We start from the raw sequence: 23,945 nt of genomic DNA on the forward strand, positions 1-23,945 counted from the left end.
CTTTTACACCTTTCAGGATTTACCCTTTGGGCGTGGTGATATACATTTTGATATTATTTATAGACTGATCTCCCCTTTCCATGTACCCTCTGTCAAGCCCAAGGTTGCAATCAAATTCTCCCACCTATCACTTCCCCGCTCCTTTTTTCTTAAATAATTTAACAGCTTCTGCCTCCTGTGGACCAACAAACGCAAGTTTCTCTTGTTAACTTTATCCTTATTTCCCCGCTTGGATTCCAATTGATTCGCCAAGACCCTTATTTTTGTAGTCAAAATCGCAATCTGAACCTCAGAACTGCCGGTGTCAGGTCCAGCTCTTGGTGTCTTCTCTGGCAAATCGGCGCCTTCAATAGCATCGCGCGTGGGTGCCCTGGGTCTCAATACTCCATCTGTCTGATGGCGTCCGAATGTATTTATGCACCTTACAATATTCGCTCTGGTCTTATCCTTCGAACTTGCGTTCTCTAAGCTTACGATACGAGCCAATGCTGCGGCCGCATTTGCATGAGCCTCCTCATGCTGTTTCTTTGCCTGCTCCTCAGCGTGAACATCTGCTAGATCCCGATTCTCGGCTAACAGAGGCTCTGTAAGGTAGTATGAATGTTGAATGGCTCCTTGAAGTTCATTTGGGGTCAAGAAGTGATTCAAAAGAACATTGTCGGCATTTTTTATTTCCACTCCACCTCCCGGACCTTTGGTTGTAGTTGCATCGAGTTTGAGCGGGGATCCTCCAACGTTATCAAGAGATTCTAGGAATGGTGTAGAAACACCCCGTACCGGATCCCCCAACGATGATTCCCGCTCCTTCCTTAACACAGCCTGCCTCTCCAAATTCGACTGCTTTCTCTGTCTAGATTGTGCTAATGCGTAAGGATCTTTATGCGCTCTTCGCTGTGCAAATGTAGCCGCATTGGCTGCGGATGTGGTTGAGAAAGAGCATGTTGATAAGATCGGGCGAAAACATACTATTGTTACAATTAGATAAGTTGAGTCATGGGTTTTTCAGTTTTTTTGTCTTACAAGGAGTCGCACTCAATCGCGAAATAATGGATATTCGAGGAGGCATTGTGAATGTGTTTAATCGAATCAACTCATTTATTCCATCAGCCCAGTACTTTGCTCCCCTCAAAGTCCCATCTAGATAAATTTCCAAGCTAACCTCAATCTGACTAGTGTCTGTCGTAAATTAACGCCTTGTATTTCGGGCACTAACTCCAAGGGTCAATTGACAATCTTGATTAGGGTTTCGCATACTTTTATCTCGCACTATCGCAAAATTATTCTTCGTCCTCAGCAAATCGACAACTTTCGACAACCATCTTCCAAAGGTTTGACAACTTCGACAACCACATCAAATCGCAAAGATGGCACCTTCTCAACTTCCCGCGATTTTCAACCCAACCTCCCAGGATATTGAGCAGCTTTTGGCCGCTCAATGCCATTTGGGAGCCAAGAACTTGCAAGTTCACATGGAGCCATACCTCTGGAAGACTCGCCCAGATGGAATCAATGTTATCAACATTGGTAAGACCTGGTATGTTTGAGCAGGACGAAATTTGAATGCGCCAGTCAGGAAAAAATGGTTCTAACAAATTTATTTTTACAGGGAGAAGATCGTCCTCGCTGCCCGTATCATCGCAGCCATCGACAACCCAGCTGATATCTGTGTTATCTCTGCTCGTCCTTACGGTCAACGTGCCGTCTTGAAGTTCGCCGCCCACACTGGTGCCGTTGCCATCGCTGGTCGTTTCACCCCTGGTAACTTCACCAATTACATCACCCGATCCTTCAAGGAACCCCGCCTCATCATTGTTACCGACCCACGTACCGATGCTCAAGCTATCAAGGAGGCTTCCTACGTTAATATCCCAGTTATCGCCCTTTGCGACACTGATTCCCCAACCGAGTTCGTCGATGTAGCTATCCCAACCAACAACAAGGGTCGTCACTCCATTGGTTTGGTTTGGTGGATGTTGGCCCGTGAGGTCCTCCGTCTCCGTGGTTCCATCGCTTCCCGTGAGGCTGAGTGGGATACCATGGTTGATTTGTACTTCTACCGTGACCCAGAAGCTGAGGAGAACAAGGAGGCTATTGAGGAGGCCAAGGCTCCAGGTGCTGATGAGGTATGTTATGTATTCTCGATCGGTCTCGAAAGATCTATTACTAACTCAATATCACAGGTCGGTGCCGCTGCTGTTGACCAAGGATTCACAGGTGCTGGTGACTGGGAGGTCTCTGGTGCTACTGCTGGTGCATTCACTGCTGCTAGCAACACTGCTGCCGCTGGTGGAGCTTCGTGGGATGCTGCTGAGCCATCTGACTGGGCTGCTGCACCAGCTGCCGCTGGACAAGAGTGGGCTGCTTCCGGTACCGAGCAATGGTAAATGTCACACTACCCAACAAAAAATAATTAAGATGTTTCTGCAATGAACTGTATTCCTTGGGGGTAAAATTTGAAAGCACTTATGAGGGAAAGATACTCGATTACCGTTCATGTGCCATGGTTTGAGAGGGAAAGCCCTGTGCGTTCAAAAGGAGTGGACTTGATCGTTATTCCGCTCTCAATGAAATGAGTCTCTGGTTGTGGCATGACAATCTCAGATTATCTTCGCAGAGGATTGATATTTTCGCTGTGATATGAAGCTTCGTCGTAATAAATGGAGCATGTCATAAAATCTAATCAAACGCATTGCAAAAATACATCGATCTCAAACCATGATCCTGTGTATTTGTGCATAATCCTCTCACAGTTTCTTTTGTAATCCATGCCATTTCCTTTCAGTAAATCTTGCAGTTCAACCCAATTACGACCAATTAGTCCCGCCTCTGAACTCTCAGCAAACACCGGTTTATTCTCCATTGTCCATTACCTCTCCACTCCCTCATGGATGTATCTTTCCTTGTAAATTCCTCTTATAGTCATCCATACGAAAGTGAGGTCCTGGTGGGCTTCAAAAGTTCTCGTGATGTCTAGCGAGATTTATTTTGTAATCGTAAGAACTTAGGAAGAGGAATTGTTCTTCAGACTGGTACTGGGAAGCGCTCAAGGACAAAGCATGGGGAACATACGGGTGTCGTGATATATATTGTATCAAACACTCGGTCAGAGGTGGGATGTTTCAAATAAGAAGTTAAGAACTACATTGGAATTGTTTATAATGTGCGTCACCAGAGTGGTCTGATGCAAATGATATTGTATGGTATGCTGATAATTCTCCTTCGTCATTATATTTACTCGAATAAGATATATGTATAATTATCAAATTCCACCAAAAGAAGCAGACATAGCCAGTCTGCATTGCTGATATCCGATCTCTCTTCAAACTATATACAATTTTTATCTCAACAATTCCAAGATCTAAAATCTCTTTTTCCGATTGATTTTGTGCTCGCCCATGTCATCTGGTTTGTCGATGATGTATATACCTATGTACGCAGATGAGCATCCTCTAAGGAAGTGAGAGGTAAAGCTCAAGAAGCTTGGGGTAGTTTGGTGTTCCGAGACCTGTTTCATGGACATTAGTATACCATTCTAGAAACATAAGATCTTACTCTTCCCAATCAAAAGTGCGCAAAACACCTGGGAGAGATAGAGAAAAGCAAGACAGGATAAGAGAGAACACTAACCAGTGACAGGATCCCATCCCTCCACTGCCGTGAACCCAGCAGTACCGCATCCTTGGTTGCCTCCACTGGTAATATCATTCAATACATCTGGATTGGCATACAAGACCGGGTTCACGAAGCCGATAGGCGACTTGCCAGCATTGATACGCTCAGCGTTAATTAAGGTGAAGATGGCGCCAACAACGGGAGCAGAAGCAGAGGTACCGTAGATGAGAGAGAACACGCTGTCAACAGCAACAACGTAGTTTACGCCATTGGCGGAGATATCTGGGAAGCCGCGGGTCACTTGGGAGTTGTTGTATTGGGCGGCAGTGTAAGGTGGAAGATACTCGGTAACTTGAGGACGGTTAGCGCGGGCTTAGGGGGTATAAAGAGGATATATGTGGATAGGGTTGAGACGGCTGTGGTATTCAAAGACTGGGGTACTTACAGTAGGTTGCTAAGGCATCAGTTTGGTAGTCGGGAGTTTTGAAGACGTTGGAGAATCCTCCACCAGAATAGACTAGAAAATTGGGATTAGTAAACATTGAGAGGATTATCAGGCCGATTAAGAAATAGTGGTACTTACTGACAGACTCGGCAGCCTCTTCTGGTTGAGTGACAGTAGCATTTGGCTTGACTTGGGTGGCTCCGACGGCTGTAATATATGGACATGTGCCAGGGAATGAAGGGTTGAATGCTGTTGCAATTGTGTTAGAATGAGTTTTCCAACAATACATGAGATGAGATGAGATGACATACTGTTACCAGTGCCACATACGCCTCCATTACCCGCAACACCGTAATCACCAGAAGAATACAAGACGGTTACACCTTGAAGACCTAGCTTAAGATATTCATTGCATTGACGTATCTCATAGGCGGGGGAAAGACCAGTCTCATCATAACCATAGGATGTGGAAATAACTTTGGTAGCAGCGAATCCACCACAGTTCGCAGGTCCTTGGTAATAGTAGCTGGTGTTACCGTATGGATCAGGGTATACTGCATCGTAATCTGGATCGTCACCACCATCTTTTTTACAATACTCGCCATCGATAGCATCGAGGAAGTTGTTGAATGAAGCTCCCTGTGCAATATCTCCAGTTTGATATAATGTTACCTCTTGAGGGTATGCAAGAGCCATTCCGTATTCGAGATCCAAGTCCTGGGCTGAATTAGGTGGGCAATTGATGAGTGGATGTCATAATCAACTTACTGATTCTCCGTTGTACCCGAAGGACTCATCATCTGTCTGAAGAACACCTCCATCTATGGAATCGAAAATGGGTCTAGATCCGACAAGTGCAGGAGAGAAGTTACCAAAGAATAGATCCAAATCTATACTTGATGTCAATATATGCAATACTAAATGGAAAGCAACACTTACCCCCAGGGAGATATGCCTGTGGCGTATATTCGACAATACCATATGAATCTATGAATGGTTAAATTTGATGCCAGGAGCAGAAGGGGCATACTTACTTCCTTCCGCAAAAGGAGCCTCTGTTGGAAGCTCATACAAAGCCTGAAGGCACTCGGGTGTGATGTGTGTATTGCAAGTTGTCAACGCCGAAGCTTGTATTTCAGCGTGTGATGTAGTGGAAATAATTTTGCCTTGCTTGGGCAATGATGGATCATTTGGTGATCCTACTCTGTGGCCTTTACCAATTGCTCTTCTGGAAAGCTGATCTTTCTGACGAGTACTCAATTCTCGCTTCTCCTTTTGAGGTACAATCTTTGCATCGAAGTGAAGTGTTGGTGTAATAAAATCAATGTGTTTGCGAACGTTTTCAGGAACGCTGTAGTCGTCACAAGCGGCGGCGGTTTGGCCACTTTCCGCATGTGTATAAGACTACAAGTTAGAGAATCAGTCATTGTCTACCGAACAGTATTCTTGGAAGAGATGAGAACCAGAGCTGAGTGTGGACAAAGAGAGTTGTGATGAATGGAAAATGAATATAAACACATGAAGTTGAATACTGGTAGAAGCATATGAAAAACGTAATTGGACTTACGTAGTACTTGGTATTGAGAAGAGACTCTGCTTCTGCAACAGTAACGTTGGCATGAATCCAATTGAGACTTTGCGATTGCTTCACGCGGTCGCTTTTTATTCCATACTCTGCAAGCCATTGGGTTACTGCTCTGAGCGATTCGGCACTTGGGGCAAAGGTTTCAGCGACCTTCTTTGCACTCCAATGGTTGCCAAAGTTTGGAGAAGATGGGTTGGAAACATCCATCAAGTATGCTTCGGCATTGTGCAAGTTGTTTTGGGTGATGGCAAATCGCATTGGGAGGCTTGAATCCGGGTGCAATGGATTCTCTCTACGCCAATTGCGAGGTGCTTGATCTCTTCGCTCATGAACAACATGTCTTTTCTGAGGAGCTGGAGCGGCAATCACTCCAGTCAAGAGACCGTATGCAACGATAAGGGAGAAATGCATGATGTGAGCAAAAAGAGAATGTACTTGAGCTCTCAACCACTTGGGGAGAGCTCGAGTTCTTATGGAACAATGAAAATAACTATGGGAGCTTCCTTATCACCTACCATGTCTGGTAAATCACTGCGAATATCGGTACAGAGCTCTCTCCCTAGAGTGCTAATAAATTGCCAAGTAACGTATTGCAAGGCTACATGCAAGGCAACATATGTATTCAGGGGTGGTCAACAGGGCTATTGACACCATTCTTGCTTATATTCGACTAGAATGATAAGTAACTTGCGGCATTGATCAGATGCAATATCTCTATCTCTATCCACCTGCATGAGGGAAGACAGTAAAGGAAGGAGTCAACAGGATGTGCATTACCTGCCTGATAAAGAATAGTTGGCAGGTGCCCGTGTAAGCGTAGGAAGTGTTGTGATGAGGCGTGGCAATACCACCATCAGTAAGTTGCAACGTTCCAATTGATCTTCTCACTGCTTGCTATGTGAGACTTTTGGGGATAATAAGACGTTTGAGCATCTCGTGCTCACTCGAATCATGCAAAACCCCAGATACCATTGAAAGAGTGTGAGTGTCACGAGATTTGAAGGTTCAAGAGAAAAGAGGGAAATTTAATATAGGTGGGTATTATATTAATAAGACGAATACAACATGTGCCGAGATAAGGAATGTCTGGGGTGTTGATGTGTGTGATCATGTGATGGGGGATGATGTGGGGGTGGTGGCGGTAGTGAGAAGAAGGATGATTCGATATTGATTGGTCATGGATACCACGGTGAAGATCGAAATGAAAAGCCGGAAAATGCTCCAACGGCTATGGCTCACGTGCAGAATGCAGCATGCAGACGGAATATTTTACCCCTCCACTCATGTGTCGTGTGTCTTCTTATTAGTAGCCTTGCAAAGTAAAAGTACGATGAAGTGTGAAATCCATGCTGCTGGTATGAAAATGAAAGAAAAGATATTGGCAGATCTCAATATCACGGGATGATAAAATCTGAGTTCTATTTTTACCTTCACATTTAGTCGATATAAATAAGGTTACTTGATAATTGGTCAATCGTCGATTAGCCTTGCAGATGATCTTAACGGTCGAATTATAACCACGATGTGTGATTGGTTTAAAAAGAGATCCGATCCGCTCACTAACCCCAGATTGCTCACACCCCTACCGCAATCCTACCGTGAGCCTTATTACCTCAGCCTCGTTCGTCATGGATTTTTCCCGGACTATCCAAATTCAAATTCATGCAATCAACCTTGGAATTCTAAGCAATGTTTCAAACGAGGCGTATACATCATCAAATGTAATGTGAGAATCTGTTCCTACCTAATTCTTACATGAAATACAACACACAAGCAACTCACAACACCCCACGAACCTGCATACAACACCATCACTCAACGACAGAATAGATCAAGCAGTATGTCTATTCTCGGGAGTTTTGTCGAGCCACCTGAGTTTGAAAGCCGTCTGGTATCTTTCTATCGAAACAAGACGCCGGACAATGCAGGACGATTACTTTCCCACATCATGTCGTGGGATTATGAAAAATTGGAGGATACACACGACTACATTCAATGGCTGTTCCCTCTTCCAGAAGAGTCTATGTTTTCCGGTGCACCTTTAGTTGATGAGAACGTCTTCAATGCGTTCCATGCATTCAATTCTTCCCCTGAATTACAGTGTCATCTCAAGGACTCTTTGATTAAAATGTTGGACTTCTATGGATTCAAGTTCGCTAATCATTCGGATGGAAACGATTTGCCTGTTGTAAGTTTTGCATCAATTCGGTAATCATATCTGACTGCAAAAGCCTAACGTTTTCTCACAGATAATCAAGTCCTCCAATTTCTATGAAAGATGCTCCAACTGGCTTATCAGGAGAGACCACAACCATTTGAGAATCAGCAGAATCCTTCGCTCTCTTCGCGTTCTGGGCTTAGAAGCAGAAGCTGCCGCATTCTACAAGGCACTGTCAGACATTATTTACAATGGGCATTCTCAAGTTGTGAGCTCTCAATCTGCGGACTTCTGGCGACGCGCTGCTGAGAGACCTCTACACTGGGCACCACATCTGACTGAGAGTGAATGTGCCAACGATAGAAAATGGAAAATTGGTCTGAATTTCCTTAAGGCGTATGAGAGACTCAATATGGCTAGAGATTTGCAAAAACAACACGACGCAAAGAAGGCACTCGAGGAGCAGAAAGAAGCAGAATTCCAAGTCACGAAAGTACACATTGCTGCAGTCACCGCCGATCGGAAGAGAAAAATTAGTGGAGAGGTCAAGACTGGTCCGAAAAAGCGAGCCAGTATTTCTCAGGAAAGCAAAGGTCAAAATTCCGAATCTCAACGTTCGGAAAAAGAAGCTGTGGTTGCTGATGCACGTGAACCCAAACCAGAATTGCAGCACGTCGTACAAGATGAAGCTCTACCAAATGAACCTAAGTCTTTCCAATCTGAGTTCATCAAACCTGAGCTTTTTGAACTCGCACTTGTTGGGCCCGGGCTTGCTGAACCCGAGCCTAAGGTTGACCAACCCAAGATTGAAGATCCCAGACTCAAGCTTGTTGACTCTGAGGTTATTGAACCTGAGCTTCTTGCACTCGCCCTTGCTGAACCCGGACTTACTGCACCCGAGCATGCTGAGTCTAAGGTTGACCAATGCGAGCTTGGAGATCCCAGAGCTACCCCTGTTCAATCTGAGTTTGTTAAACCTGAGCTTTTTGAACTCGCCATTCATGGACCCGGGCTTCCTGGACCCAAACTTGACAAACCTGCCGGTGAACGTATAGAACGAAAGTCCTCGGAACGCGGTGAACAATCCGCCATTCACCAAATTCAACAATACCAGCTCATGTCTCCTCGCCAACCTTGATCGATCTGAACGCATATCTTACAGATCTCCTTTCCTCTTTCATTTCATCTTACACGACATGAATCTGTTGATCTACATGATCTAGAAGTAACGCATAGACGTTGGGTGGTATACGGGTCGTGGCTTTCACAGTATGGCGTTCTCTGGGCTACGTATTTTAGGGGGCGGGGTTTAAAGGGTCGTATTGGGGAGGGGTTGGAATATAGGGGAACCACAATATACCCAATTTTTCTTTATGGCTTCTGGCGAAAAAGAAACAAATGCTTATAGAAAGGTGCACGTATGCCGAATACAGGAATATAGATTGATGAATAGAAAATATGGCAGTATATTCTTCATCGAGGTCTAGAAAATATGATCTCATTCTTGTCTCGTGCGCAATTTTACACTTGATGTGTGTATACAATTTAAACCGAACGTAAATCGATCATACTTTCCATAATCCAGGTAATACTTAACGTTCGTTTGATACCAACCTATTTCAGGATATCCTAGAATTAATGGCTGACTCTTGATGCGTATATTACTTATTACTTACAAAGTAAGTTGAAATGAAACATTCAAGCTAGAAACCTCATCTCCTCAGTATTTCATTCACTCATCCCCAAATCAAAACAATGGAGAAATGCGAAGACTCTAGATTCTAATTATCCTTCTATTCTCTACAGAGTACAAATCCCATTTTCTCTTTACGGGTTAATCGTTTATACTAACTCGTCTAACCTCTCATCTACAGTCTACCTTCTCACCTACAATCTACCCTACCTAGGTGAATGATATTCAACCCACCACCATTCCCACATACATCAAACTCCCCTTAACCCCCCCTCTCCCCCCCCTTTCCATTACGAATTTCATTTTTGCACTGATCCACACACCTCAAGGTTCATAAGGAGATTTTGCGCGCGATCCCGTCATCACTGTACCTCCCTTCTCGGTAACCAAAACCGCGTCTTCGATTCTGACGCCGAAACCAACTTTCTTGCCGAGTTTGGTGGCTTGGGAGGAGGTTATGTAGATTCCCTTTTTGGTGGTGGTGTTCGATTAGTATTGTGGGGTTGTTTTGAGGGAAGGGGAGGAGTTTGTGAGGAAGAGAGAAGGAGAATGAAGAAGAATAAAAAAACTTACAGGTTCATTAGTCACGACTTCTCCTCTCTTCAATTTCTCTCCGTTAACCCCATTCAAATATGGATGTTCGTGCATTTCCAATCCTAACCCATGACCCAATCGATGTGTAAAAAACTCTCCATACCCCTTTGCTTTAATGACATTTCTCGCAGACTCATCCACAACCGAACACGTCTCGTTAATATTCATCTTCTCAATTGCCGCCGTCTGCGCATCATATACCAAATGCCATATATCCATCAACTCTTGCTCAACCGTCGATGTCGATGGGAGAATAGTACGCGTCACATCACTTCCATACCCATGCAACGAAGTGCCTATATCCACCAACACAAATTCTCCATCCCTCAGAACCCTTCCCTTACCCCCTCCATGCGGATTAGCAGCCTGTTCACCAAAAAGCACGATCGACCAAAACCCCTTCCCAACACCCGCTTGTGTGAAAAGTCCCTCGGCAGCTTCCACAATACTTTCCTGACTCATACCCACGCTAATACATTTCTGCAAACTCCTCACCAGCTGTACCGTAAACTCATTTACCCCTCTCAAAATATTCAATTCCGTTTCACTCTTCACCGCTCTCAATTCCCTCATTTCCAAACTCATCAGCTGCACATCTACCCCCACATCCTGCAAACCCGCCGCCACCATAAACCTCACATGTTCATCCAGCACCACCTTCTTCAACCCCATCTCTCTGCGCAACACCTCGTAGGGATTTTCCTCCTCCCTCCACTCCACAATCCTCTTCGATTCCTCCTCAAAAACCATATCCAACCCCCCTATCCTCCCCCTCTCAAACTTCGGCACCAGCAACGTCGCTCCCCCCTCCCTATCCAAAATAACCAAAAACGGCCTCTCCGAAAGTTCAAACGCGCTCGACACATTCCCAAAATATTCCGTCGAAGCCGACGGCTCCGCAATAAACGCATCTACTTCATCCTTCTCCAACACCCCCGCCAAAAATTTCTGTCTCTCTAGAAACTCTTCTCGAGCAATCGGTTTTACATCTAGAAGCTGCTCGTATTTTTCCAAGTGTGTCCATGCGCATTGATGGAGAGATGCAGATGAGAGCTGGGATTCCCGATGGCGATGGATGCATTGGGATGAGAAATAGGTGATTACTATTGCGAGGAAGAGGGCCGAGACGAGAAGTGGGAGGGATGTCAGGTGATCTCTATAACGGCGTCGTTGGTTTCGTGGGGGTGTGTCTAGAGGGAGGAGATATTCCCTTATATCTTTTTCTGACGCCATGTTGTATGTGCTGTTATCGGGATGTATTGGGGTTATGGTGATTGAGGAGGATTGCTTGTAGTCTAGAAATTGGTTTGGTTGGATTGGGAGTTCCAGAGTAAAAGGACGGGGTGGATACCATCGACAGTACTTGGTAACTCTTTCTGAATTGGAAAAGAGTACAATAAAGACTGGTTTAGACGTTTTAGGTTTATTGTCCTCCCAACGTTGAAGGTTAGATGGAACCTGAAAGTTCACCGTGAAAGATAACCTTGAAAGATAAAGAAGGGGCCGTGCATGATCTCATCACATCAAATCGAACGACACAGGGGTGTATCATGTAACCAACCAGTTTTAAGAAAGGTAATATCAAGTTCACTCATTGCAACAAGTAGATCAAATCCTATGCACATCTCTATATTTGTAATTAAACTTAGATAAGAGCGATATAGACAATGATTTCGTTTTTCTGATCCGGAAAAAGTATTATAATCAATGAACCTCTCATATCCAAGAAAATCTATTCAAGCAACAAACACACAACGCATACAACGCTAATCTATACCGTCCCCCTTCTTCTTCTTTTCTACCCCCAATCATCATTCAAAACCCATGTGTAAAAAGATTGTGACTACCTAAGAGTTTTCACATTTCAAGCAGGGCATTGACTCCCGGCTCACTAGAAACATAGATAACATCATGGCTATCTGTGAAGCCGTTGAATCTTGTTGCAGAACACTTGGTGTATGCACCCATATTATCAAAATAAAGCCAGTCTCCAACGTCAAGATTGTGATCGAAGCTAATGCTTGCAGAGATACGATCAATACCATCGCAAGTTGGACCCCAGATTGAGTACTCGGTGCCTCCGAGGGTTGCGCAACTTGCCGCAGTGTCATAGTAAGAACGATTGCCAGTACGAAGGACTTGAGCAATTGGGTTTTGATGATCAAACATGATGCTAGAGAAATTGCCATAAAGACCATCATTCAAGTAAAGCATATAACTCTTTTCCAATGTTTCTGGATCTTCGACAGTCCGGCGTGCAATGACGTTACAAGCGAGTGTGAAAGCATTGGCGACATAGTAACGTCCAGGTTCTCCGATGATTTTGACATGTTTTGGCATATATTCCTCAAGGGCATCACTAAGTGCGGAAGCCATTACTTCAAATGTCTCAGTACAGAAACCTCCACCGACGTCGAGGGTATGCATGTAGTAGCCATAAGTGCGAGCTTGTTCGAAGACGGTGTGAGCATCCTGAACTGCCTTCCTGAATGCAAGAGGGTCAGAGGCACCGGATCCTACATGAAAGCTAACGCCAACAACATTGAGATCAAGTTCTCTGGCTAGAGCAAGAAGATTGCTTATTGCATCCATTGCTGCTCCAAATTTCAAGCTCAATCGGCACAAGCTCGAGGAGTCATCGGTAGAGATCCGGAGGAATAGTTCAGCTGCTGGGAACAATTTCTTAATCTTGTATAATTCATCGCTGTTATCGAATGTCATTTGCTTGACTCCTTGCTTCTCAGCATATCGAACGTAGGAGTTCGTCTTGCATGGTTGAGCATAAATAATTCGGGCAGGGTCGATGCCAGCCTTGAGGACTTGCTCGATCTCGCCCTTGGAAGCACAATCAAATCCTGTGCCAAGTTCTGCCAAGAGACGAATGACTTGTGGGTCTGGGTTGCATTTGACCGCTGTTCTGAAGTTAGCAAATTTGAATCCGACACGTGAGCAGGTATGAAAGACTGACCATAGAACGGCTTAACTCTGGGTAGATTCTTCTTCCATCTCATGTGCTGTCTGTAAACCTCGCCTAGATCAGCGACGAAGAATGCATCTTCATCGTCAGCCTCGCAGACATCGTTATCAATATTTTCCACTCGTTGCTTTAAAGCATTTCCAATTATAGTTTTTGCGGTATTCACGCCATTGAGTTCAACATAAGAATCTTTGGGATAGTATGATTCGATACTATCAAGACTGTTGTTGTTTTCGTAGGTAATGATGGCGGAAGGTGACATATCCTCGTATTTAACCAAGGATTGTTTGATATAGTTGTGATTTGTTTACTAGTAAATGTCAGTATGGCCAAGAAAGTGTCAAAATGTAGCCAAGCAATGCCAGTAGGTGATCAAACATACTTGTACTTTGAAAGCCCAAGGGTATGTTAAGGTGGTCTATAACGATCAGATCCTGTGCTGATCTGGCGAGGTCGGCTCGACTCTTCCTCTGCGAGAGGAAGGCCTTTTAAACTCGTCCTATGCGGCAGCTGAGGAGTTTCGGACGAAGACGGGGTGTTGTTAAACAACTCGTAAAACAAACGCTCAAGCTGATTAAAGTGCAGCAAAAGGAGGTGGTGTGGTGTTGATGATGTGCCGGTTAGGACGTTCGGAGTAATCTTGATCAGAAACTAGTATCGCGGCCGTTGGAGCCGTGCTGGATGTTTCGCCTTTGATTAGACCAAAGGCAGTCGAGAGGGATTTAAAGGTTCTTCGTGATTAGAAGATCTGCGAGTGAGGTATTAGCAACAGTGTCTTGAAATGGCGCATCTTCCACGTCCAAGTGCATGCGTAAGGCTTTCAGAAACAGCTCTGATCCCCGGATTATAGGTAGATGGCAAACCCGATGCGATGAAAGACGATAATACGTAGCATTGCTCTGCGAAAGAACAGATTTTTCATCGGCGGGGTCAAGACTTTGTTCATTTACTCACCCGGAAAGAATTTTCTCAATATAGTCCAGACAAAGACTATATTGTGTAGGTAGGTGTTTTGGTTGATTGAAAACGATGATATTGAAGAAGGGGATAGTATTCTACACAGCAAGTGGCCAATGTATTCCACTCTTTGTGTTATGTAGTGAGTAGGATATGGAGGATGGTGGCTAGACTGGCTCGACTGGCTTCTTTGGAACTCTTTACGAGTGAGCTTGACGCTTGACCTTAGATTTGGCTGGTTAAAAATTTGTGTTAGACTAAAAGTTTTAGCCGACCCACTCCTTTCCCAAAGAGAAAATACCTCATTTCTCCCAATTCTCTCTTCTCCCCAGCCCCAACCCCAACCCCAACCCCAACTTATTATCACATACACATACACAAATGCATATACATAGGGATTGGGTACACGTCTATAGATTATTTTAATTTGGTTTATATCTCATTTAGTCCCTCCCCCATCCAGTTTATAATGGTTTTAAGGTGGATACGACGTAAACATCAGGTACGAAGATGAAGCTAGGTATCGATGAAGTTCTACAACTTTGCCCAAGTTACAAAAATTTACCGCGATCTTCAGGCACGTCTTGGAAATTTGAATATTTTGACTGGATGACGTACCAGACAGAGTATGCTCGATTACTGGGTAATATCATAATAAATTCCCCAATGTTTTTCATGACTCGCTCTTCTGATTCGTGGGCTACGTGGAGCGGGCTGCGGGTTGTCCATTCCAACAATAATAAAATAACCAAATACATGAGTACCTACGTTAGCGAGCTTTAGATGACAAAAGACTCGAGTCGGTCAGCAATAATTGTCTCAGATTAGGCTATTTTTTATATATATGCATGCGGGTTAACTGCCTACCTAGTATTTCAAAAGCAAATCTGTAATATGAAGACTATCATTACTAAAAATACAGTCCACAATCTACAGTACCATATGAACGGCTATAAATTTCCGACATGCCCCATCTCAACGACCGGTATTTTAGATCGCATTAACCCAGACTGTTTCACTGCGAAGGCTTAAAGAATTTACCTACTCAATAATAAGCTTTAGTGTGTTTCGGTGGTTGTAGTATGGCTGTCAACGTTCACCTCCACCATCTTTTTAACCCCTCTTTGACCCCTTTATGAACCGCCCAACAGACTTCCAAATATCCAAATATCCCTCATGCAATACCACACACACATAGCCCCAAAACGATCAGGTATTCAATAACTTCCCTTCGTTCACTTTCTACGGTACATAGCCCGGTTATGTCCTCACATCTTTAGTCCGCCATCCCATGTCTCCGGGACCACAGCTCTGAAATAAGATGGAACCATAAAGCGAGAACTCACGACATATATGCCTGGTTATACACTAAATGTTGCTATGGCGCTAGTCTTCTCAGAGGAAGACGTGACTTGTGATCTAACAGCCATCAAAATAGGACTGCAGACGTGATAATCTGTTCGTAGCGCGAAGAAAGAATTGAAAGTCAAAGAAAAGAGGAAATAACACGCCTACCAAGGTGCATCTTCGAAATGTTGACTTGATTCATTCGAAAGGGAATGATGTCGAGAGGTTATATGTCATTGCTCATTACATGCTAATCGAAACCTGTCATGGACATCGCTGATCTTTATCTTTACCTATCATACCTATCATACATACCATCTAATCATTAATGTTGTACATCCCAAACGCCAGAATATGCAGTTGAGTGGAATACAGTATGTTTACAGAACTGCGGGCTCTATGATCCAAAAGCGGCGTCCTTTACATCTTCCTCATCCATGACCTCAGGTTGCTCTTGGGCGAGTCCCAAATTCTTTGTTTCCCAAGTTCCGTCTACCCATGGCTTTTGCTCTCCAAGGAAAACCATGTTACCTTGGCCGTTTTCTAATGCATCAACAAGGTATTGTTGCGCTACGGTTTGGACTTGCTCCTTAGTCACATCCAATAAACGCTCACGTCGCTCTTGAACCATCTCTTCCGAAACTCCAGATACGAACCTTGTCATGCCCTCTTGACTGACAGATTGAGGTGCATCGACACTTTGGAATACAGATAATTTGGCTTCTTCGAGATCGCGTTCGGTCCATTCCTTTTGAACTGCCCATTTACCAGCGTTGCGCATGATCGACATTGTGTTTAAAGGATTTGGATCACGATAAGAGTAGAATCCAAAGATACCATCAAGTCCCCGCGAGTAAGCTCCTCCGCCATAAGCTCCGCCCTTTTCTCTGATCTCATGATGCAAATGTTTATGAGTCAAGAGCTGAGAGAGTATTTGAAGAGGTGCTCCAGCCGGAGAGGTATAAGATACCGTTGGGAGAGCAAGGCCACCATAATATACTTGATATGGCAGAGGGAAGAACGTCTTGGTGTTTCTTGTGAAATCTGGCGGAGGAACCAGGCGAGATGGCAATTCAGATCTTGGGATTGATGATAGAAATTGCTGAAGCACGGCTTCGTTGTTCGTGACACTTTCACTACCACAGGTGAGTGCAGTCCTGAAGGTGGAATTTCCAGAAAATGCGAGTCGCTGGATCGTCTTGAGTTTATCAACAACATCGGCTAATCCTTCGGCCTCAGGTCTTGAGGCAAGTGAGGTAGTGAGCTTGATTTGAGATAATCCTCCCACTTGTTCCTTCAAACGCCCGTATTGTGTTACGCCAGCTTCAGCATAGCCTCTGGCAAACACATGCCCAGATGAAGCGATGTTGTTGACTGCACCGTCTGCCGAACCCTGCAAAAGCTGACGGATGCGGACTTCGGCATCAGGGCTATCAAAATCAGTTTCAAGGACTAGTTTTCGCAACAACCCAAACATTTCAGGCACATTTCGATCTAAAGCAGTCCCGGAAAAGCTCAAGCCCTCGGATGCCGACTTGAAATCTGTGGGGGACGAGGACGCATGATAGCCAACACCAATTCCTCCAGTCTTAAGCTTCATCAAGTCTTCTAACTGCTCCATAGTCATGTCCTTTGTCCCGAGACGCATTATAGCGTCTGTGAATAATGGAATGTATGCTCGCAGTTCCTCGGGTAGATTTTCGAAAGTGTTGATGGCTCTGAAGTAGGTCAGTCCGTTTGTGGGTGCTTCGCGCCATTGTACATTGACGTTGTCAACCTTGGAATCCCTTAATTCTATTTTCTCGTCTTGTCTTGGAATGTCCTTGACGTGAACAGTAGGGAGACAACTGAGATCTTGAGTGTTAGATTTTCCTTGCTCTTCCAAAAGCTCCAATTCCCTCTTTTCTAACTGCGCACGAGCCTCGGCTTCGCCACCAGCCTTTTCAGTAACCTCTGCAATCTTTTTTGCGAGACGTGTGGCTTCTTCGGCTACAAGCTCATCCCCATAAGTTGTCGAAGGAGCCATGGTGAAAGTGAGTGTATTGTCATTTAGTAAGTACTTCTCCAATAATCCCACCAAATAACCACCCTTCTCGAACTCCTTTTGAAATGCGGCCACAGTATCGTTCCAAGCTAGCGATTCAAAAGGATCGGCACCATCAAACCACTTAGGTTTAATTCTATGCATCAATGACATACCGAACTTGGCAGTCTTATGCTTCAAGCTCAACTCCAATTGATGTAGGTAGCCATCGATTTTTGATTTCTCGAATCCATTTTTGTGTGCTTCTTGGAAAGTCTTGTGAATTGCTTCTTTGACTTTCGGTACGTCGGCTTCTTTAACGCCGGTTAGTCCAACAGAGAATATTCCGACTTTGCCAGAAGGATCATAGCCGCTATTTGGACTCCATTCCGTTCCCAAGCCAGCTTCAATTAAATTTCTATAGAGTGGAGATCCATATCCATCCATGAGTAGAGCAAACATTATTGAAAGTGAGAAAGTCTCTAAAACATCCGTAGCATCACCTACCAGCCATGAAGTTGAGGTCTTAAACTGCATATCTGCATCCACCAATGGGTCGATGGGCCCTGGAACAGTGATGCTCTGTGGACCAGATGATAAATCGATAGGCTTAAGTACTTCCATATCTCCATTAATGCGCTCAAAAGCATTCAGTTGAGCATTGACCTCTACAAGATGGTCTGCCAAAGGCATATCGCCGTATGTGAAAACTTTAGCATTACTTGGATGGTAATGCTCAGCGTGGAAGTTCTTTAATTGCTCATATGTCAACTCAGTCATCTTTTGTGGATCACCTCCAGAGTTGTTGATGGCAGGGAAAATATGGTCTTGAAACCTGATGTAGTAAAGATATCCAGCGTCCGACATTTGTCCCTTCATCTCATTGTACACAACACCTTTGAACACCAATTTGCTATCTTCAGGTTTGGCAGTGTCTCCCTCGATTGCCACTCGTGGGTTCTCGGGCCCTATTCTCCATCCCTCTTGTGTAAAGTCGCTCTGTTTCAATAGTGGATGCAATGTTGCATCAAGGTAAACAGACATGAGATTTTTGAAATCTTGTTCATTGGTGGTGGCGAAAGGATAAAATGTGTGAGAGGACGCAGTGAATGCATTCATGAAATTTGACAATGTTCTAGGTAGCATCTTGAAGAAAGGGTCACGAATGGGATACCTACAAACTATTCAGCGCGATCCAATGTGATATGGATAATAATAGAAAGGAAGACCATTTACTTTTTGCTTCCACATAGTGTTGTATGTTCCAATATATGAGGAACCCCAGTATCATCTGGAGGATTTGTTTTGAATCCAATCGAAAAGACATTATTCTTATCTTCTCTGGCAACATGTAAATAATCTGCGCCCGTCTTATCATGCTTCAGATGAAGTGCTGTCAACTCAAGTTCTTGAACATGTTTTGATCTTAAGAGTGTGAATCCATGAAGCTTTTCACCTGGCTTTGGATATTGGGCGAGTTCCGTCACACCTTTCTTTGCAGCTTGTCGTAACATATTTTGGAGATCAATATGTCCTCAAAGACACAAAAAAAGTGTGTGAGAGGTAATGAAAGGACGATGGAAGGAAGGGAAGGAACGAAGGTGAATTAATATGGTGAGGCGCAAAGGAATATGATTTACTGATTTCACTATTGGAAGGTTCGCTTCAGTGAATTTTCGTGTTTTTGATTGCCCGAGTGTCCGGCTCGGCCACACTAGCTTGCTTATTACAGTCAACCTCGTAATATCTTATTTTGAGAAAGAACGTCAACGTGCAGAGGCAATACATGAAAATCCGAAAATCGAATTGCGACAAAATTAGTCGTCGCACACAAACGATAAGTACCTAGATACTCACACTTGAATTTTAACAATGTCGACTGGGGCAAATCCCACTTACGCACCTGGCCCTACGAATTCAAGAACCACCTCTATGAATGCGAACCATACCCATGCCGATTATCCCAATGGACATCATCACCATAACGATGCTGGAGTTAAGAAGGGAAAACAGAAGAAGGGCACGGATCCGAGTGAAGCCTCGAAACTTATTGCGGCCAAGATCTCGCAACTGGAACTAGATGCAGCTGGAGAGAAGGATCAAGAGGCAGAGATTGGTTCGTTTTGTCCATTCTAGAAACTCCCTCCCTATTCCCGATTTGCATGCTGCACCAGAGTTTTGCTATCGTGTGCATTGTCTACTCGAAATGCGTCGCGGTGGACGGAGAGGGGTAAGCGCTTCGCTTCAGAACCGAATTGTTGAGTGTGGTCGATTCAAGAATGAGGGGTGTCCTTCTTGGAGGGGGGTTCCACGATAGATCGAAATGACCCTGCTCTTCTATTTGGAGAGACTACAGGGCTGATATGCTCCTTCTGAAGTCCCCCGCGAGTGCATATGGAGGGGCAATGCGAGATTGAGATCTGCTTGAAAAAATTGCTAACTTATTGTGCTATCAAGAACGCGAAGTAAAAAAAGCGAATCGAGAACTGAATTCCTCAATATCCAAAATGGACGATCTTCAAAAAATCGAGACACTCCAAAAGAGGGTCACCGAACACCTTGCCGACATGAAACGACTAGAGCGAGATAATCAGAAAAACAAGAAGCGTGGTGATGTGCTGCAAAAAGAGAAAGACGTCGCGAGAACCGACCTTGGCAAAGCCGTCGTCCTCCGAGAGAAGTTGGAGAAACTCTGCAGAGAGTTACAGAAAGAGAATAATAGACTCAAGGTGCGCATTCTGTTGGGTGCATGCGATTTTACAGATGCTAAGCGGGGTTAGGGTGAAAACAAAACTCTACAAGATAATGAAAAGATTGCCAAAGAAGAATGGGATCAGAAGTGTAGTGAAATTCTGTGGCAGTTTCAGGACTATCAGCATACAAAGGATAATCCAAAAACTGTCGTTATCAATCCTGAACTTGATGAACTGTAAGTTTCTCTAAGTTATCGCTAGTCCATGTACTAATGCCCTTGCAGCTTCAAAGCAAAGTTCAAGTCATTGATCGATCAGTACGAACTACGGGAGCTTCATTTTCATTCTCTTCTGCGTACAAAGGAGCTCGAAGTTCAGTATAATCTTGCTAGGTTCGAGCGTGAGCGAAGAGCTGCTGAACAGGAGGTTAATCGGGCAAAACAGTTGAATCAGCAGGTTCTAACTTTTTCTAAAACCGAAACCGAGTTGAGAAATCAGTTGAATATTTATGTGGAGAAGTTCAAGCAGGTAGGACCTACTTTTCTACATATGATATTCGTTTCTTGCTGCTATTGGATGCCTAGAGCTAATTGCCCGCCAGGTGGAAGATACGCTCAACAACAGCAATGACTTATTTCTAACGTTTCGCAAGGAAATGGAAGAAATGTCAAAAAAGACAAAACGTCTCGAAAAGGAAAACATGGCTTTGACTCGAAAGCACGAAGCTACCAATAAGAACATACTTACAATGGCCGAGGAGCGCACCAAGAGTTCTCATGAAATCGAGGCTTTAAAGACGAGAAATGAAAAGTTGAGAGATATCATTGATCAGATGCAGAGGCAAGGACGAGGTCTTACCCAAGGCATGGCAGGGACCGTAGAAGGAGAGTATGCTGAAGGAGATTTAGAAGGCACGGAGAGCGAGTACGAGTACGAAGAGGGCGAGGACGAAGGAAGTGAGGGAGAATACGACGACGATACAGAGGAAGATGTTCACCCAGTGCCTCCAAGACCCTTTGGGCCTGTACCACCACCTCCTCCGGCCTTGAATGGCATGGCGGCTGCAAATGGTGTGCACTAAGAATAGTAGCAAGGCCCGCCAGTTACACAATTTTGTATTACGGTCTTGACATCCAACTCGCGATACGTGGTTGTCTTTAAATGTGCAAATAACCTAGCAAAGTACTTCTTTTGCGACTAAGCAGTCATCGGGACTGGACGATCCTCTTTACACACATGTATATGTACTAGCAGAAAAACAACTAAATAGTCAAATCGCTAGCGCGCAAGAACAATTAACTTTGAGCGATCTGGTTGACATTGTGTTCTGTCTATGCTGTCTACACGCCATTTGTGACAGAAAACAAATGTCCTTATTTCTACTCAAGTGCACAAAGAAGACTCGTCCCCTGTTTCCACTTCTCGTCACGTTGAAAAGATTGTTCCCCCTGAAATTTGATAACAGAATCTTTCACACAATGCAGAAGCTTTTTTGCTGTATGTACCAAAATAGACTCTAGACCAACAGAGGCATTGGCACTCAAATTCTACGCTTCACAAATCCCTAAAACAATTGCTGTGAATTTAAGTGATAACCTTGTTGTTTATGAATATCCTGTCTTCGATCCATATGAATACGGATTAACCTGCGAGAAGTCTCGCTCAACTAAATGATACATATCTGAGTATAAGAAATTATTCGCATCACCCGCACCTGAAATCGGAATCTAACGACCTCTGCTAACAATAGGTGGTTGTTCAGAGCGCACAAAGGTTTGCTTTCTTTATCATTGTGAAAGAAGTCTCCAATTCGTGACTCGGTCCAACGGATGGGATGACCTAGCAGGCCAGCCTCAGATTACGACCACGGCAACAGTTCCTCTGTTCAATGCTTGAACAATATCTTTCCATGAATCTCAATAAGTCTGCAGCATTGTTCATGTCAAGAATGCACGAAAACAATGCTAGATTAAGCAGTGAGGTTGTTCTTGCATTGGGCTTATTGCTCAGGTATCGAAACAGGATTGAAACAGCATCTTCTATTCCACTATTTAAAGGCTCGTCTCTTTCCGTATCATTCAATTCCCCAGCTACTCATCCACTCCTCGAGCTTCATCTACAGACAACTCGAGCAAGACTTTCAAGCAACAATCAGAATCGTCTACCAGATCCTACTCGCAACCACTCAACAAGCAAGATGCCAGCCGCACCAGAACTCAGGACGCTTCTCATCCGAGAGGATAAAGTCGCTCCAGCTTCCGCATCCACCTCGACACTCGCCCCCGGACAAATCCCCAATCACCCTTGGATCACCTTCGGAGGTGAAACCATCGCACTCTCCATCAATCTCGCTCAGAAAAAGTATCCCACAGACACCCAGGTTCAGGACTTCCACCGCATCGTTGAACTCTACTCGGTTTTCACTAAGACCTGCTTGGTCTCAGTAACACTTCCGGAGTACCGCTTCGACGTCCAAAAGTCCAACCACAGCCACATTCTCTTCAATCTCGTCACAGCTATCAACCAATTCCCTCGCCTCGCTCGCTGCGAAGTCGTCTTTCGCATGCCGAACGAAAACTTCAAGCAACTCACCAACGCTTGCCACTTCTACCGCCTTAACTTCAAACAATGGGAATTGTTTAGCAAAATCGGAACTCAGCAAGTTGGACAAATCACGGTCGGGTCGAGAACGGAGCGTAAACTGAATGGTTGGTTCAGAGTCAACATCGCCGGCGGTTCTCCTTGAGAACCCCCGATGCCAAACTCTACCGCCAGTCAGTCTAACACAATGGTAATTTCTTCCATCTTTCATTTGTAGCACAGTTTTTTACCTCGAGAGTCACAGTATCAAGATCCACGAATCGAACACACTGGTAACATCTTCCATCTTTCATTTGTAGTACAATATGGGATGCGATAGGAGTCTTGCATTTGATTTCTTTCAGAAAACCCCAAAACAAACCCAAAAGTTCTAAAACCACCCAAAAACAATCGACTATTTCTCTTTTCTAATATTTCCCTTTTCCATTTCTTATGTGCTTTTTTTCAATGTTCCCTTTTTTCGTTTCCGGTGTGCTACAGTGTTCAAGTGGATACTAGTGATGAGATCGAACTTGCATTACCAGAAGACAAAACCAAGCCGATTGACTTGACGTCTCAAGTAGGAGTCACTTATATTCTTCTTGCTATTCAGAGCGCCCAATTCAATAATATCCATGCAAAAAACCATTTGATAAGTTTCCCTTTGGTTGATGAAGTGACTTCGGTGACTGTGGATTGCTTAATACAAACAATAGCATTTCAGCAGGTATGAGATGGCATGTCATTGACTATTATAGAGTCGAAGATCGTTTTATAAGATACTCATCATCAAGTAACAATTAACCACAAGTAAGGTATTGTAGCCCTAGTCATATCGTCAGATCACATAACAGATTAAGTATCGGGCATACCGTGTATTAGAGCATAAACTACTAATCATCAGCCAGATTCCCCAGTAAAAACCTTATTATCAAAACACAATACTCTCTCAATCCCCATCCAAGTTCCTATGTACAATATCACACAAAACCAGCCTTTTCGGCAATCAACAGCCATCTTTCCCCCCTCTCCTGTGCATAACACGACGGCCCGAGTCGGCAAAACTCTCCACAAAAGCTTGAATACACGACCCCCCTGTCAAACGACAGGCTGCGTATCTATCTCCTTCCCTTTTGCGTGTGATCGTAATAAGAACAGATTTCGGGTGATTCCATCCTCGCCCTCCACTCCCACTTCTACGCGTCAATAATCGTGCCAATGATTGCTGCGGGGATCAGAAATGCTTATCTGGATTTCCCTTCATTGTACACCTCCAGTCCT

The 23,945-nt window shown here is 44.2% G+C and overlaps 10 protein-coding genes across 10 annotated transcripts; 5 read left to right on the forward strand and 5 right to left on the reverse strand.

The window, feature by feature from the left end:
* Positions 1 to 19: 19 nt before the first annotated feature.
* On the reverse strand, positions 20 to 1,066 carry EAF01_002711 (uncharacterized protein; the record flags this gene model as incomplete). The annotated part of the gene is made up of 2 exons (XM_038910964.1): positions 20 to 965; positions 1,021 to 1,066. The coding sequence occupies 2 exons, from the start codon at positions 1,064 to 1,066 to the stop codon at positions 58 to 60; spliced, it is 954 nt and encodes a 317-aa protein (XP_038773886.1). The 3' UTR covers positions 20 to 57.
* Positions 1,067 to 1,257: 191 nt separating this feature from the next.
* EAF01_002712 (uncharacterized protein) lies at positions 1,258 to 3,207 on the forward strand. The gene is made up of 3 exons (XM_038910965.1): positions 1,258 to 1,534; positions 1,607 to 2,123; positions 2,181 to 3,207. Exons 1-3 carry the CDS (start codon positions 1,365 to 1,367, stop codon positions 2,382 to 2,384), a joined length of 891 nt encoding a protein of 296 aa, XP_038773887.1. The 5' UTR covers positions 1,258 to 1,364; the 3' UTR covers positions 2,385 to 3,207.
* A 242-nt stretch (positions 3,208 to 3,449) lies between these two features.
* EAF01_002713 (uncharacterized protein) lies at positions 3,450 to 6,053 on the reverse strand (the record flags this gene model as incomplete). Its single annotated transcript, XM_038910966.1, has 9 exons — positions 3,450 to 3,505; positions 3,628 to 3,963; positions 4,058 to 4,129; positions 4,196 to 4,306; positions 4,369 to 4,774; positions 4,826 to 4,947; positions 4,997 to 5,044; positions 5,092 to 5,461; positions 5,625 to 6,053. 9 exons carry the CDS (start codon positions 6,051 to 6,053, stop codon positions 3,450 to 3,452), a joined length of 1,950 nt encoding a protein of 649 aa, XP_038773888.1.
* Positions 6,054 to 7,482: 1,429 nt separating this feature from the next.
* Positions 7,483 to 8,938, forward strand: EAF01_002714 (uncharacterized protein; the record flags this gene model as incomplete). The annotated part of the gene is made up of 2 exons (XM_038910967.1): positions 7,483 to 7,830; positions 7,892 to 8,938. The coding sequence occupies 2 exons, from the start codon at positions 7,483 to 7,485 to the stop codon at positions 8,936 to 8,938; spliced, it is 1,395 nt and encodes a 464-aa protein (XP_038773889.1).
* Positions 8,939 to 9,817: 879 nt separating this feature from the next.
* On the reverse strand, positions 9,818 to 11,320 carry EAF01_002715 (uncharacterized protein; the record flags this gene model as incomplete). The annotated part of the gene is made up of 2 exons (XM_038910968.1): positions 9,818 to 9,961; positions 10,067 to 11,320. The coding sequence occupies 2 exons, from the start codon at positions 11,318 to 11,320 to the stop codon at positions 9,818 to 9,820; spliced, it is 1,398 nt and encodes a 465-aa protein (XP_038773890.1).
* A 624-nt stretch (positions 11,321 to 11,944) lies between these two features.
* Positions 11,945 to 13,326, reverse strand: EAF01_002716 (uncharacterized protein; the record flags this gene model as incomplete). Its single annotated transcript, XM_038910969.1, has 2 exons — positions 11,945 to 12,999; positions 13,056 to 13,326. The coding sequence occupies 2 exons, from the start codon at positions 13,324 to 13,326 to the stop codon at positions 11,945 to 11,947; spliced, it is 1,326 nt and encodes a 441-aa protein (XP_038773891.1).
* Positions 13,327 to 15,765: 2,439 nt separating this feature from the next.
* On the reverse strand, positions 15,766 to 18,905 carry EAF01_002717 (uncharacterized protein; the record flags this gene model as incomplete). The annotated part of the gene is made up of 2 exons (XM_038910970.1): positions 15,766 to 18,565; positions 18,628 to 18,905. The coding sequence occupies 2 exons, from the start codon at positions 18,903 to 18,905 to the stop codon at positions 15,766 to 15,768; spliced, it is 3,078 nt and encodes a 1,025-aa protein (XP_038773892.1).
* A 358-nt stretch (positions 18,906 to 19,263) lies between these two features.
* Positions 19,264 to 21,165, forward strand: EAF01_002718 (uncharacterized protein; the record flags this gene model as incomplete). Its single annotated transcript, XM_038910971.1, has 5 exons — positions 19,264 to 19,507; positions 19,849 to 20,120; positions 20,172 to 20,320; positions 20,369 to 20,612; positions 20,686 to 21,165. 5 exons carry the CDS (start codon positions 19,264 to 19,266, stop codon positions 21,163 to 21,165), a joined length of 1,389 nt encoding a protein of 462 aa, XP_038773893.1.
* A 397-nt stretch (positions 21,166 to 21,562) lies between these two features.
* EAF01_002719 (uncharacterized protein) lies at positions 21,563 to 21,758 on the forward strand (the record flags this gene model as incomplete). The annotated part of the gene is given in 2 exon segments (XM_038910972.1): positions 21,563 to 21,581; positions 21,598 to 21,758. 2 exon segments carry the CDS (start codon positions 21,563 to 21,565, stop codon positions 21,756 to 21,758), a joined length of 180 nt encoding a protein of 59 aa, XP_038773894.1.
* A 523-nt stretch (positions 21,759 to 22,281) lies between these two features.
* Positions 22,282 to 22,830, forward strand: EAF01_002720 (uncharacterized protein; the record flags this gene model as incomplete). The annotated part of the gene is made up of 1 exon (XM_038910973.1): positions 22,282 to 22,830. One exon carries the CDS (start codon positions 22,282 to 22,284, stop codon positions 22,828 to 22,830), a length of 549 nt encoding a protein of 182 aa, XP_038773895.1.
* Between the last annotated feature and the right edge of the window lie 1,115 nt (positions 22,831 to 23,945).

This window comes from Botrytis porri, assembly GCF_014898465.1.
Source record: "Botrytis porri strain MUCL 3234 chromosome Unknown BPOR_003, whole genome shotgun sequence".
NCBI lineage: Eukaryota > Fungi > Ascomycota > Leotiomycetes > Helotiales > Sclerotiniaceae > Botrytis > Botrytis porri.

Excerpts from the sequence above, each read along its gene's own strand:
- EAF01_002712 (XM_038910965.1), top strand. The coding sequence starts at position 1,365 with ATGGCACCTTCTCAACTTCCCGCGATTTTCAACCCAACCTCCCAGGAT. Across the intron at positions 1,535-1,606 it reads ATCAACATTGGTAAGACCTG|GGAGAAGATCGTCCTCGCTG; the intron begins GTATGTTTGAGC and ends TTATTTTTACAG. Across the intron at positions 2,124-2,180 it reads AGGCTCCAGGTGCTGATGAG|GTCGGTGCCGCTGCTGTTGA; the intron begins GTATGTTATGTA and ends TCAATATCACAG.